At 45.2% G+C, this 14,814-nt stretch overlaps 1 protein-coding gene across 6 annotated transcripts in view; it reads right to left on the bottom strand.

Annotated features, from left to right (window-relative positions):
* The window catches only part of NTM (neurotrimin), a 927,363-nt gene that overhangs the window by 100,531 nt on the left and 812,018 nt on the right, over positions 1-14,814 (bottom strand). For all 6 annotated transcript variants that reach the window (XM_057316613.1, XM_048217123.2, XM_057316615.1 and 3 more), the window contains one exon: positions 11,405-11,530. In XM_057316613.1, coding sequence (XP_057172596.1) covers positions 11,405-11,530 — 126 coding nt within the window. The remainder of the gene's footprint in view (positions 1-11,404; positions 11,531-14,814) is intronic.

The raw sequence follows: 14,814 nt of genomic DNA, 5'->3' as shown, positions 1-14,814 counted from the left end.
CAGTCACGTGCTAAGCATTGGTGCACCCGGCAGTAAACAAGAAAGAGCATGTTCCTTCCCCTCGTAAAGCTTATAGTCTCTTGAGAGGAAGGTAGGCATTACATTAATCTGGTAGCCCCACGGGCTCCTTGATGATCCTGAACCTGTCAGCTGTGTCCCAATTCAGGCCCTTTGTATTCACTGCCAGCCGTGCCGAGAACTCTCCTGCTGGAGTTAGCCCAGTGTCCTCCCACAACCTTCATGGGCTGTCTTCTTAACGACTCCATCCCCGTCTGCTCTATTTAAGATTACAACACCTACGTAAGCTTAAACCGTGCAAAGCAATCTTAATAATTAATGACAAAAACATGATTTCCTGGAGGATTTAAGAACTTTTGCCACAACATTAAAAACCTTAAGGTTGGTTCTAAGTGAGTATGGACAGCAAAATGGTTAAACTAATATTTACTTAGTACACTAAATTTGAAACATCAGAAACATTGACAATTAAAGGTGTTTTTTGGTTAAAAAAAAAAAAAGATACCAACCCCAAAACACACGCAGATAATCTCTTTGCCTTTTATCCTGACTAATGTTTCTGCAGTAATTACTATACAACACATTATAACGTTTACATATCCATCCTTTTATTTTCTGTCTCTCCCCCTAGAACAGAAACTCTCTGAGGCCAGAATTTTGTCTGCTTTGTTCATTCATGTGTCTCCAATGCCTAGGACTGTCACCTAGCAGAGAGAAGGTAGCTTCATAAACAATTATTCACAAATTATACACAAATTCATATAGGAACAGTCAAAATCGTTTTGCCAAGAAATTTTCCAGAGGAAGGTGTAATCCCTGCCACCTTCTCTGATTCAATCCTTTTCTGGAATGGTGGGTGACAGAATAAATAAATCAATGAAGGGAGAAAGCCATTTGTCTTTCTCTATCATGCTGATGATTGGCCAAATATCTTCAACCACGGTGACCCCAGTGAACCATTCAGTAGAGGGCAAAGCACTGATGCAGGAAATTAGAGAAGGAACACAAGGCCTCCTGGGTGCAGAACAGTTCAACAGGAGGAGTCCTGAATCCATTATGGAGGAACTGATGAAGTCCAAAGTCATTCCTTTTAACTCTCTGTGAGAAGAGGGAAGAGGGACTTGTTTTTCAGGGCGAGGGGCGGGTGTGAGCAGAGAATCAGTCACTGTTGGGGAGAAGTGGCTAAGATCTCTTTCTGGGGAAGGAAGAACTGCAGCGTCCTGACCTCAGATTCAAAGGCGATGAGCAATCTGAACGTGCAGGAATTCTTGGAGAACCTGCAGAGTCTAGCCAGGAAGGAGGCTGGAGCCTCCTTGATCTGAGAGGATCCGCACTGGTATTCTGCTCATTCTTTCCCAACTGCCCTGGCTCCAGTAGTAAAAGCATTTTACACCACTAAGAAGAAAAAATATGCCAAATACCACAAGGACACGTAGGAAAACTGAATGGAGTCAGATAATGAAAAACATACCCTGGAATCCAGCAATTTCTTTTCATATCCAAAGCTGTTAAAGTGTAAAACAACCTAATAATAACAATCAAAGCAGAAGACATACCATTGTGTGAGCGAATGATAGCATTTAACATGAAGGAAAAATAAATCAAGTCAGAAAGCAGCTGCATCACTGCCACAGGTCCTGGTCCAGGTGGAAGGGGAAGGGTAGAGAGCATAAAACTCACAAAGGCCGACTCAGTGGGAGGAACAGAACTCACAGAGAACTGAGGCAAGGTCAACCCTTCATGCTGGGGCTCTGTCCTTTGCTCAGAGGTATTCATGTAAAGATCCACTGAAAGGAGCCTCAGATCGCTGGGGAGGATGGAATTCCAAGGCCAAGCACAATGCCCCCACTGGAGTCCAGTGTCTGAACAAGGGTGTGGGTGATTTTGCAAGAATGCTGTGAAAAAGTGGACAAGCCAAGGGCCATAAGCCCTGGGCTGGCAGGAAGTCTGAAGCCAGACTGTAGACATGTCTCAGAAGATCCAGAAGAAGCAATGGGTCAGAAATCAGGCAGGAAATCAATACACATTAAGAATATGGATCTTGGAGTCAAAGACACTTGGATTTGAATTTCACCTTGGCCATTTCATATTTGTGGGAAAAACATCCCCTAAAATCTCCATTTCTTATCACTAAAATGAAACTAATGTCTACTTATTAGGGCATTTGTGAGAATTAAGTGATAGAAAGTACGGAAAGCACAGTGCTCAGCACAAGGCAACTACTATAAGTAGGAGCTCTGAAACTCAACTGTGATCACAATCACCTGGGGGATCTGCTAGCGTTCAGTCTTCTGGGTCCCACCTTAGCTCTGGGGTATAAGCCCAATGATGCTAACGTTGCTAGGGCAGGAACCAGCCTTTGAGAAAGGTGCTATACAGCAGCGGTGAAGCACATGTGTTCCGGAGACACCGCTGGGGCCTGGATGTCAGCAGTGCACCTTGGAGCTGCGTGCCCTTGACCCATTAGCCTGACCTGTCTAAGCCTCCCTCTCTCGCTGGTAAAGCGGTGTAATCATGGGGCGTGTTTCACACTGCTGTTATGAAGAATCCATACCACCATGTGTAAATGTCCAGGAGAGTACCTAGCACATATTTAAGCATCCAGCAACTGTTAACTTTGGATAATAGAGACTCTGGTTATAATCTGGACTCCAGCGGAAAAGCAGTCACATCAGATCAAGCCAAGACTCAGGATCCAAAAGTTGGTATAAAGTCAGAACAACACATTGAAGTCCTGGTGATAGGGATATTTAGAAAGGAAACTTTCTCCAAGCTGCCATGGCAATTCTTGGTGGATCCTCGACAAGGGACTCCACAGCCTTAATAGTCTAGAGGGGTGTGACGGTGAGGAAGTCACTGTGGTTGTGGTGGGCGGTGAAGCCCTGCTGAGACCCTTCTGATACCCCAAGTAGAGCTACCTACCATAGGTACTCATCAGAAATGGGGTCTCCAGGCCTGGAGGGGCTGCCATTTTAAGAAGCCCTTTGCAGCTTACTCAGCCAGGGCTGGTTAGCATCTGTGGGGCAGATGATACAATCTTCTTGCTTTTATGTTTCCTTTTTTGTTCTATCAAAACAATTCTGCATAGTAACGGTCACCAAGTACCAGCATAAATAGCCCGACTCAGGAGAGTGTGGGGAAAGATGCTGTTAGCAATGTCTGAATTCCGCAGACGTCTGATTCTACAACATTTTTCAAGGGTTTTAAAATAATTGGGTAAAACCACAAACAGTGTCTGTGGTATGCACTCCTGCCCTTGGTTTCTGGCAGAGGCTTGGTTTCATATGTTCTCAATCCAGGCACATTGAACTCATTAATTTCCCCACTAGTCTTTTTATGATTCTCCTCTTCTTTGAAGTAGGAAGTTGCACAGCTCTAATATTGCTTTAAACCAGATCATAAATTTTAAACTTACGAAAATGCTTATCGACACTGGCAAATTTTACCCTAACTGTATCTGTCCCGCAGTAGTTTTACAGTTAAAGAGAATTACTGAGTTTAACAGTCATCTGTAAATGCCTTCCTCGGCTTTCTTCTTTCCCACCTTGGTACGTGTGTCTGTGTTTAAACCATTTGCTTAACGAGCTTCTGGATCACTTTGCCCCAGACTTGAAGTTGTGCCGCTGGTTTATCTTTATCATAATAAATCGCTTTCGCTGTATAGGTTGGGCCCCATACCGTATGCTCTCCTGCTATTCTGGACAGGAGATCTGCCAGTTTCAATTATGATGCAATTATTTTTTTTTCTTCCACCATCAATGACCACTGTAATATCTTTTGCAATAGCAATTACTTGGTTCTCCTGGGATAGCTACTTGGGGGTACTTTGGGAATTTTAATCAAGCACCTATGTTAATTAGAAAATGGGGGGGGTGGGAGGTGCTGATTAAGCACCTTTGAATATCTATCCATTCTGGCAATTGACTGAGCTCCGGCTTTTGTTAAGGATTCAACCTTTCCAGAGAAAAGAATTTTAATTTTCTCCCCTTTTGTTCTTGTCTCCTGAGTGGGAGGGAGAGGTAGGTGAAAGCTGGGGCTACGGAAGCTCATGTCATTGGGCACCTACTACGTGTCATTACGGGGCTGGACGCTTGGCACTGATGAGCACATTTAATCCTCACTACATCCATGTCAGAAAGGCTTTATTATCTCAGTCTTGCAGATAAAGGGTCTTAGGCTCGGTCCTGGGGACAGACCAGTGGAGAGAACCTTTTCTTATAAATTCCTTGGACTGGTTTGGGAAATCTATGATAGACAGGAAAAGATGATGGGAAGAGATGAAACTCCTTTATCTTACCCTTTACTCACTAAAATTGCTTTTGTTTTCAATTTTGCACCAGAAAGACTTAATTTTTAAAAAGGGATGAAACATACTAAATCCATCGATTAGATGCCTCTTTGTTCAACAGTCACCTACAGGGCCTGCAAAAATTTTGTGCTGTACGAGGCACTGAGGATAGAATAAAGCAGCTGAACTGTTCCTGCGGTCCTGATCCCTCGGACGAGTGGAGGGCCTCGTGAGCCTACGAGTCACGGTAAGAATTTCCATCATTAGAAACGCGTGTAAAGTGCTATGGGATCTCAAAAAAAGGGACGACTCACTTTGAAGAAAGTCACTAGAGGGTTTCAAACCGGTAATACTTGAGCGTGGTCTTCAAACAAGTGCAGAACTCTATCCAAAAGGTGCAAGGAGATGGTCTAGGGAGGCCAGATGGGAAGTGCAAAGGTAAAGACACCCACTGTGTGGTAAATGTCAAGTCGTTACTGTGATTGCAGTGTGCGGGGCAAATGAGGTCCAGAACCAAACAATGAAAACTCTCAGTGCCATGCCAAGAAGCAAGAACAAAACTAATAAAGAAAAGTCCCTTCTGGAAGGTTCATCACTACCTTGATCTGACCTAGCGGGTGAGTAGTGGAGGGAACTTCAAATCCAGCTGGACCTGCTTTCAAGGCCCATCCCTCTCAGACAGATGGCCACCTTCTACTGGGCAGACTCCACCCATGAGGAGGGAGCCATTAGAGGTAGCCAAAATCTCAAAGAAGCGCCAGACATTCCATAAAGCCTGAAGCAGAAGAATGGAGCTGGAAAATTCACACCTGCCCTCAGGAAGCAGAAAAATAGAGCCGACCCACTGGCCATTTTCCCAAACCCACCTCCAGGATGAAGGAACAGAGGAAAAAAGCTCCTTCTCTCAACTGTGTCTCTTAGACTCTCACACTCCAACGGAAGACAGGCAGGCAGCTGGCAGCCCAGCACGTTCCCTGGGCAGGGGGCCTGCCCTGAAAAGTAGCAAAAAGACACAGATCCCAAAGCTTCCTTTTTTCCTCAGGTCCCTCTTTCTTTGGAACGTAGGCTACTTGCCCCCTGGTTTCATCGCACTGGCGGCCATGACTGGAGAGTTAATTTAGTCACCGAGTCCCCCTTGGTTTAGTGCAGAAAAGATTTATGGCCTGTATCGATTAACTACAGGGCAACCCAACCAAAATGAGAGTCCAAGAGTTGTCCAGAGTTGGCACAGAAATCTTTTATAAACATTTTTTTCTTTTTTCTTGTGTGTGTGTGTGTGTGTGTGTGTGTGTGTGTGTGTGTGCACGCACGCTTTTTGGTTCTCTCCTACTGGGTGGTAACCATCTGTGGGTAAGGAGATGCCTTTAGTTCCATTTTGTCCTCCTTTCCTCCCATCCTCGGCTCTTCTTTGCTGGATAAGTTTTTCTCGTCTGCCATCCTAATGATCTCTGTGCCACATGGGGCCCCTGATGCTGGTGCTGACAGGCTGCTCATTAGTGCCAGGGTGCTGTAGTCAGCCGATGGCATGCCACAGCTCTGCTCCTGACACTTTTTCACAGAGCTGTCACTGGAGTCATGGCGCCTGCCAGCTCTGGTTGAACTCATGCTGTGATACCTCCAGTGCCAATTAGTGCTTCAGTGTCCTGCTTGGCTGGGGAGGAAGACCTGTCAGTGCTGACAAATGGGGACATAGGTGGGCGTGGCGGGGGGGGCACGGAGGGAAGGACTCAGGGCATTGGCAAGGAGAAGAGCTTCCATCAAGGGTCACTTTGTCCTCACCAAGTTGGTGAGGCTTTTGGTGCCTTTTAAAACTATGAGGAACAAGGCCCAGAAAAACCAACAGCTCCCTGGGCCTCTTCAAGCAGAGCAGGAGAGCTGAGGTGGGGGGGGGGTAAGAGATTTGGCAGCCGAGGAAGGTTCTTGGTCCCGCGGGTATGGGTCCACTGTGTGCTGTGGAAAGAAATGGGTTCCATGACAAGGGTTGGGTTTGGGACCTAATCGACATGTGGTCTTGCTCTAATTCTGCCCCCAGGGTCTTTATATGGCCCCGGGAAAAACCAATCAATCTCTTTCCCCCTTCAATTCACATACTGTGGGGGGCAGGGAGAATTTTTCAACTAACATTTCTCCTGTTTTGTACTGATTTCTCTCTTCGTATTTTTATTTTTTTAACCCATGAGGAGCAGTGGATTTTCATATACCATTGAACTAACTTTCCCTGGAACTTCCAGGATTATTTTCTGAAACTGTTGGGAGCCACTGAGGGTTTAGGCACAATTAGTGTTGGGAAGAGTAAGACACCAAAAGGATCAAGAGCCCCAGAAAGGTCAGATGAAGAACAGGGGAGAGAAACACACGTATCGGGGGAGTGATTGAGAGGGAATGAGGGGGCGCGGAAGAGAGCTTACAGAAGACCCACTTTCAAAGTCACTTGTGAGCCTTCTCAACTTTTTCAAAAGAGTACTTGAAAAGGAGTCTCTCCTTCAAGGACAAGTCAAGCCCTGCCACCGCAGGTCCCCCAGCAGGGGAACTTCAGGAAAGGCTTGACAATCCTGTGAAGACCAGAGAAAATGTCCTGGAGACTCCCCAGTAGAGTGGCAGCAGGAAACACACAGGTCTCAACAGCAACATCAAAGTGGAGGAGAATTCCTCAAGGATCAGGACGAAGTCTTTGAACCAGGAGAACAGGCTTCCCTCTCTGGGGCACTGGCGACGGTAAGTGCGTGTTCACTGCATCAACAAATACTTCTTGAATGCTTTCTAGGTGCTGGGCATTATGCTAGAAGGTGAAGAAGCAAAGTGAGATGTAGGCCCCCAAAGAGACATAGGGCTCAAAGAACTCATGGATCAGAAATCAGGACATCTCTGTAAACAGCTCACTGGACCTTAGCCCCCAACCAGTATCTGGGTACAAAGTATTCTCTAAGCCGCCTTGGTGAGCTTTTTATTTTCAGTGTTTTGTTTGATGGGAGAGAGGTGGAGGTCAGTGAGTGCACTCAGGAGGGCAGCTCCATTAGGACGCTCAGTGATCCCTGATTCCATATGTATGGAAGAACCCATGCGTCAGTCATCAGACTGATGCTTTCACCCGAGTTTCATGTTGGGCTCCTGGGGTTGTGCCAATATAGGAATCTCAGCCTTCTCTCTAAAGCTTTACAATCCAACGGCAACTGGAGACATAAAAATTGGGCTTTGAGAACACTTTTCCATGAAGAGAGAGGTCCTAAAAAGCACCTTTTAGGATATCCTGAAAGAGACGGTGTTTCTATTTACCTAGGAAAGACTCAGAGGAATACAGAACATTAAAGGTATTCTTTTGGACACAGAAAGACTAGAGGTTAGGGCTGAGCAAAAACAAATTCTTGCATGCCTAGACGAGGACAAAAGACAAGGCACAGAGCTGTGAATAGGAAATGTGTCTAGAGGAGACAGGGGCCCCGGATGCCACTTGGACCCCTGCAGGAGGATGCTAGCACTTATAGAGTTTGGCAAGGGGCCAATCAAACATTCATGCAGATCCAGGTGTAATTTCCAGGTGAGACAGGGACATGAGGGCACTTCTTTCTGAAAAGATCTAGGCCCGTGCAGGTAGAAACAACATCCGCACACTCCAGAACAACTATATAGCGGGAGGGCAGGTATCTTTATAAAACTCATGCACTTTCTTCTTGACCTCTTTGGAGTGGTAGGTTCATGAGGGCAACTAGAAGACATATTGCCAATAATAAGAGGAAACTACTCCCCATGATCAATGGTAGCACAGAGTTGTGGCTTGGGAGGCCACCTTGGATATGGACAAATGACACTGGATATGGACAACTGACTTTTTCTCCATCTGATGTGAAGTGCTAGGCAGATGATTCATGGACAAGGCCCCTCCACCCTCTTCCAATCAGATGTCGCTCCTAAATGGCTGTGTATCAAAATGTATGAACCATTTCTAAAATGGTGGTTAACACTCCTGTTCTCCTTTTCCACGTAAGAGGTGGTCAAGGCTAGAAATACATATTCTAAAGAGGTTTATATAAATTTATTGCAAGCAGCACCACATGAGTTATGATGGAAGAAACTAGGATTGTCAGAAATGTACAAAACAAACAGATCAGTCCGGAGGGAGAACATGCAATGAAGCCATCAGGGTTGCCAACGGGCTTAGCCTCCGTCAGCTAACCATTCAGCGTGTGAGAACGGTCCAGACTGAAACATGATCTACCCACACAGAACGGGACAAAAGATGACAACAGCTCCCTGCCTCTGGAGCCTTTGCTGAAATGTGTCATATCTTTTTTTCTCCAAGGAACCCCAAGCCTGTCCCAACTTATTTAAAGTAAGTACCTTTTTGGACATATTTAGTGGGGAAAGATGAAGGTCTGACTGCTAAGGGTCTCTAGCTTCAGTTCAGATCTGGCAGCAACCCAATGACACCTCCGATCTCCAAATAATCAGTCACAGGGAAAACGGCCCCCTGGTGAGTTTGAGGTGATTAGTTACTGCTTGGCATGGCTCATCAGTTTGAATCTGGCGTAGCTAATCTGGACCAGGGATCTGGAAAAGGCCGTTCATCTAAATGACTCTGATCCACAGGTAGATTCTGATTATCCTGCTTCTCTCCCCTTGATCCGTCTTCTGTTTCCATAGCAGCCAAAGCCCCAGTAAAATGGAAGCATCTGGCAGAGGCTCCGGTAAAGTCCCCCAGGGAAATGGGTCTGCTGAATGGCCACAACGGGGAAAAAGGCCTCTAAGGTGTGCCAGTGTGAACTTCAGCAAAATAAAAGGAAGAGGGCTCCAGTGCCAGAGGAGAGACAGAAGTAATTGTGAGAAGAGAGGGTGGGGGCTGGGGGAAGAAGGAAAAGGAAATGTGGAAAGAAAGAAAATTAATGAACAAATGTTTAAGATGTTAGGAGAGAATGGTAAAGTAAAGAATTAAAAGACAAAGCATGAAAGGGCAAGACAAAAGGAGAAGATGTACAGAGAAGGGGAAAAAAGGACCCAGAAAAGGACAAAGAGCTGAAGAGCCAGAAGAGAAAGAGAAGATACCCGACAGATACAGAGACCTCCATGAGGGTGGGGCCCAGTGCTTCTTGACAGAAGGCACAGTGGGTCTCCCTGGGATGATGAATGTTCCACAGATTCTAAAGGCACAGACCACCTGGGCATCCAATAGCACTGGGGACTCAGCATGAGGCAGTGATGAATGGCATGCACCATGGACTTAGAACTTTGCCCATTTCGATGGCCCCTCCTTCCAACGTGCCTCTGGGCCATGTCCTCTCATGGATGGTCCTGTGCACAGCGTAAGCCTCCTCCCAGATTTGGGGCCAGTGCATTGTAAGGCCATTACAAATCGAGAGAATCGCAGACATGCGGGTACTCTCTCCGATCCCTTTGCTCACAGTGGTAGCGTCAGAAATGGTGGCATGGGACAGCTCCCAGCAATCCAGGCCAAACACACCGAAAATTTCATGCTTTCTCTGAGAACCTCCATCAGGGCAAATCTGTCACTATCTGGGAGAGGGGATTAGGTATTAGGGCCCATTCACAGCCCTACACGGATTTTATTTACAGGTCCAAGCGGAGCGGACACCGTGATGCTCTGCCACCTTCAGAAAGGGAGGTCGCCTGCCCCAGGGGATCACATACTGCTGGTGGGCGGAACTCTAGGGCTACCACTGATGATGGCTGTCTCCTGTAAAGACCCCTGGCCCAAGGTTACAGTCCTCCAGGGGACAGCCCAAATTCCATGACTGCGCACTCTGCTGGTGTAAAAGACCACCCTCTCTCCTCCACAGAGAGCATTGCTAAAAGGTAATGCTAGCTCCAGAACTCTCCACAGCATCAGCTGAGACATTCTACTGGTCTTCATGCAACTTCTCCCTTGGCCCAACCCTGCTTCCTTCCTTTCCCTTTCACAGGAGTTGATCCCAAGAGCTCCTCCAATACAGCTTCTTATACACCAATCACGTTCTCAGGGTCTGCTTTTGGGGACCCAACTTGCAACACTAAGCAGATATCTACTACTGTGGTTCCTTCAGAATCCTTAAACGTGCAGTACTCAGCAATACACATACATGCATGCACACATGCACGCACACACACACACACACACACACACACACACACACTTAAATATAGAATATAGTTCACATTAACCAGCAATTAACACTGAAATGAAGCATCTTTATTCACATCTCTGCTCAAATATCACCTTTTCAAAGGTCTTCCCTGACCAAACCTCTGGTTCTTCTGTCAATGTAAACTGCTCTATCTTCTCATCTTTCCCCCCACCTGTTATACTCTATATTCATTTTTTTTTTTTTTGCCACTTGTCTCCTGAGATGTAAGCTCATGAGAACAGAAACTTGTATGTTTTGGCCTATAGCTAGAGCCTCATTGCTCAGAAGAGTGCCTGAACTACTACAAGCACTCAGTACATATTTAAAAACAAATGAAATAATTTAATGCACCTTGCATAAAAGCTAGCTTAATGATAAATGGCATCTCTCCTTAAATTCTAAAGGTTTAATGTTCAATCCATGAAAGCACAAAACAACACTCAGTCTGGTCTACAAAACACCTAGACATTTAGACAAAGCAAATTTTGCAATTTAGTCACACATTGCCCTATATTTGTTATCTAGGATTAATCAGAGTAAAACAACAATAAAACCACAAAGCAATTAATGGGCTGAGGACCAGATATTTGTCAATGCTGAAGAAGCAGACTTGGACATTTTACTTTTAGGGCTACGGTCGTTCAAAGATTTCATTCATCATTGTGTGTTTGTGTTTTCAGTATTTTACTGAACAGTATTTACTGTTCCATCAGCAAAGAGGACCAGTGGAGTTCACCTGGAACATCTCACCACCATTTCACTGAACAACAACTAGGATTCATTTCCCCAGGATTCGAGAGATCCTCAAATATGATTTCTGAAATCTTACAAGATATATTCCTGTCTTGCAGAGAACACCAAAATGTTCGGCAGAGCCATGAGTATATTGTTATCAGGATATCAAAAATGTAGGCCCCTCTGGGCAAAGTCACCAGTGCCACGACCTCCTAGCTATGGCCAACAATTCTTCCATTTCCTCTCTTACCTTTTGGGGAGATGTGTCTCCAGGTAACCGTAGGCTCTGGTCTACCCGTCGCTATGCAGGTGAGGCTGATATTGTTCCCTTCATTAATGGAGATATCTGAAGAAATCTCCACAATTTTGGGAGATACTGTGGAAACAAAGCAGAGAGAAGGGAAATAAAAATCTTGTTGAAACATTTCTTTGTTGTCTTACGATGATAGTTGGCAGAACAACGCAGGGGCTGAAATATCGGGGCTGTAGGAGTAAATGATGAGAAATTAGAGGAATTACCTTAAACATGAAAGAAATATCTTACCTTGAATTTAGCTTCTATTTCCTCCCATTTAAACACAGAGTCAGGAAGTCCGAATGGGAATGGATTCCACTGCAATACCGCAAGAACTGTTCTCTTAGCCTCCACCCGCTTCCTTCTCCACTCTCACCCCCACCCACCTCCGACACACATCCACGAGTCATTCTCCACACTGCATTCAGAGTCCTCTTTATATAACACAATTCTGATTTTAACATATCTCTGCCTAAACACCTCCAGTTCTTCCCTACTGCCTACCTGAAAATACTCAAGCTTCTCGGCCCTGCATACTGGGCCTCTCAGAATCAAACATCAATCTACGTCTCCACTGACATTCCCAGTCATCCCCCCTTTCCTTACCCTCTCTGTTATCCCCGACCCGCCATGTCCTTCCTGGCCATCACACATTCGGGATCTATATTGTTCCTTATGTCCTTCCTGTAAAACTTCTAGTCATCCTTTAAGACCCAAATCAGATGCCACCTTGTTGCAGCTTTCCCTACCTCTCCACCTCTCTGTCCTCCGCAAATTTAAGTTGCTGCTGCTTCTCCTCTGTGTTTCCAGAGTACATTGCACGTACCTGATGGGGAGTCAGAGGGCATACCAGTTAGGTCTCTTTTCCTTCTGCACCCTAAATTAACCCCCCAAGGAGGGGAGGGATTTACCTAATTGGTGGAATTGGGAGTAGGACCCCTGTTTCCTTCAGTCTTTTGCTTTGGAACCAGGCTTCCCTTAGGAAGCTATATTCTGTTGTGTCTTCCTTGTACGTGCTTCATGGACAGCATCCCGCGGGGAACTGTAGACCCCACAGGACAGCCAGCACTTGTCTGTGTGCACCTGTCTCGTTCTGGGGATCTGAGTTAGAAGCTCGTTGTTGCTGCACATCTAAGCCTAATTCTCTAGTACCATCTTTACTCCCAGTGAACATGATATTCAGTTCAAATATGACTGCTCGCTTGTCTTATCTGCCAATTGGTTTACAAAGCCAGGGTGTCATTTATTGAGCTCCCAGACTCTAATTCTTGGCACTTATCCTACTATAGTCGGGTTATTTGCTTAGCATCTCTCATCCATTAACTAAGAGCATTTTGACAGGCTGAGCCATGATGTACTCATATTTATAGACACAGCAAAAGCCCAACAAATATTTATAGAATGGAATTATAATGGTATTCAAGGGAACCACCTTTCCAACCTACTACACACTCATAACATCATGACTGGATCACTAACACGTATCAGTTCAGTCCCACAGACACTAGTTTTGACACCATAGATCTTTACAAATTAAGTGGCCCCTCCATCCAGCTCATTTAGGCTCCTTCATATTAGGTCCTTCCCTTGACTAAGCCCCCCTTTGAGCCATCAGAGTGTGCAATTCCAAGGCGCACCATCCACCCAGTACACAATGCCAGCTGGCCTGCTGGAGACCCCACGAAACCTAAACGTCAAACTGACTCCCTGTCCCAAGGCCAGGGATGACCCTCATGTGGAAATCAGATTGATTCGGAATTTCCGTGATGGCCTTTCTTCTACTTGAACCATTAGTTACTCACTTCTAATTGTGTTGCAATTTCTACTCCATGAAAAGGGGGTATCATGGCAGCATCTTCTTCCAGCCTTCGTTCTTTCTTTCTTGCATATTGTCTCCCCCCCCTTTCCTACACTCCAGCCAACTGGGAACACTTATTTCTAAGCATGTGTTGCACTTTTGGTTCCTAATCCTCATGCCCTTGCTGCTGATTTTGGTCACTTAGACTCTTCTCCCCAACTATGTATACCTATTGGAATTATTCAAGGTCCAGTTAAGTCACCACCCCTTCCATAACATCTTCCAGATATCTCCAAAAAGATGTGACCTCTCTTTCCTGGGGATCCCATAATCTCCTCCAAGGCATTTAAAATAAACTTGCTTATGTTATCCCAGTCTCATTTTTCTTCTATGATATAAAGTATCTGAATATAAGCTGCAGAGCAAGAGCCTTACTCTTCTTTTTATTTCCTGCCATCTTGAATAGGGTGTCTTGCATAAAGTAAACACAAATTCATCATTTTTAGATTTAAATCCATATCGAGCTTCAGACAGTGAGGCAGTGTGTGTGTGTGCGTGTGTGTGTGTGTGTGTGTTTGCACATACATCTCACTCTCACAACTATTTGGTAGGAGAGTCAATATGGTGAGGGCTAGAGAGTAACCATTGGTTCTATGATCCTAAGACATAACATTGCAAATTTATGGCTGTACCATTTTAAAAGCTAGATTGAATCTTCCAGGACAGAAATATAATTGATGAGTTAATGACTGAACACTTGAATTGCTGACTGTCTGAAGGATCCAAATTTCTAAATGCTCTTAGTCTTAAAATCATTTAAACTTGATGTATTTTATTCACAGTTTTAACCGGAACAGTCATTTCTTGCGCCACCACTCCCCCAACCCATACATTCGCCTGGCCCTTGCTCCCGCCCATCGTTGGCACCCACAGAGCTTTGCTTGCTTCCTGGAGGACAGGCTGCTGCATAATGACTGTGCTGGCCTTGCAGACGTTGCTTCAACTGCGCAGGTAAGTAATTTATTGATCTGTAAAGCACTCTGAGATGCTCTGCAAGGGACTATGTCACGCCAACGCCATGCAATAAAATAAAAAATGATGGACTTTGTGAACACAGGGTGATTTAGGGTTTGTAGTTGGAAGTGTGCTTAAAGTACATTTTAAGTGGAAATCAGGCTGGGTAATGAATTACTCTTGCTTTGGAAGGGCTTACTGGGAGTTCATTTTCCTGGCTCCTTACATGATAGCTAATCTGCTAATCATACACTAGAGAACAATGGACAGTCCCCAAGTAGAATAGAAGGTGTTTGGGGCCAGAGCTGTCAGCACAGTAAGTATATTAAATGAGACAATCATACCTCATGCTTGGAAGAATCATCTAGAATTGTCTCCCTCCACTAACAATTGGAAAGTGTCCAACTTATGAAGTAGAAGTTGGAGAAATGCTTGCTGTCCTTTCAATCCTGCACAGGAGTGCAGCTCAAAGGTGGCAAAAGGCCCCAGATGAGTTTGAAATGCAGACCATTCATGGCATTGAGCTGAGGGTTTTGACCGGAGGTGCAATCCC

This window comes from Ursus arctos, unplaced genomic scaffold, assembly GCF_023065955.2.
Source record: "Ursus arctos isolate Adak ecotype North America unplaced genomic scaffold, UrsArc2.0 scaffold_22, whole genome shotgun sequence".
Lineage (NCBI taxonomy): Eukaryota > Metazoa > Chordata > Mammalia > Carnivora > Ursidae > Ursus > Ursus arctos.
This window is presented reverse-complemented; position numbering and strand designations above follow the sequence as displayed.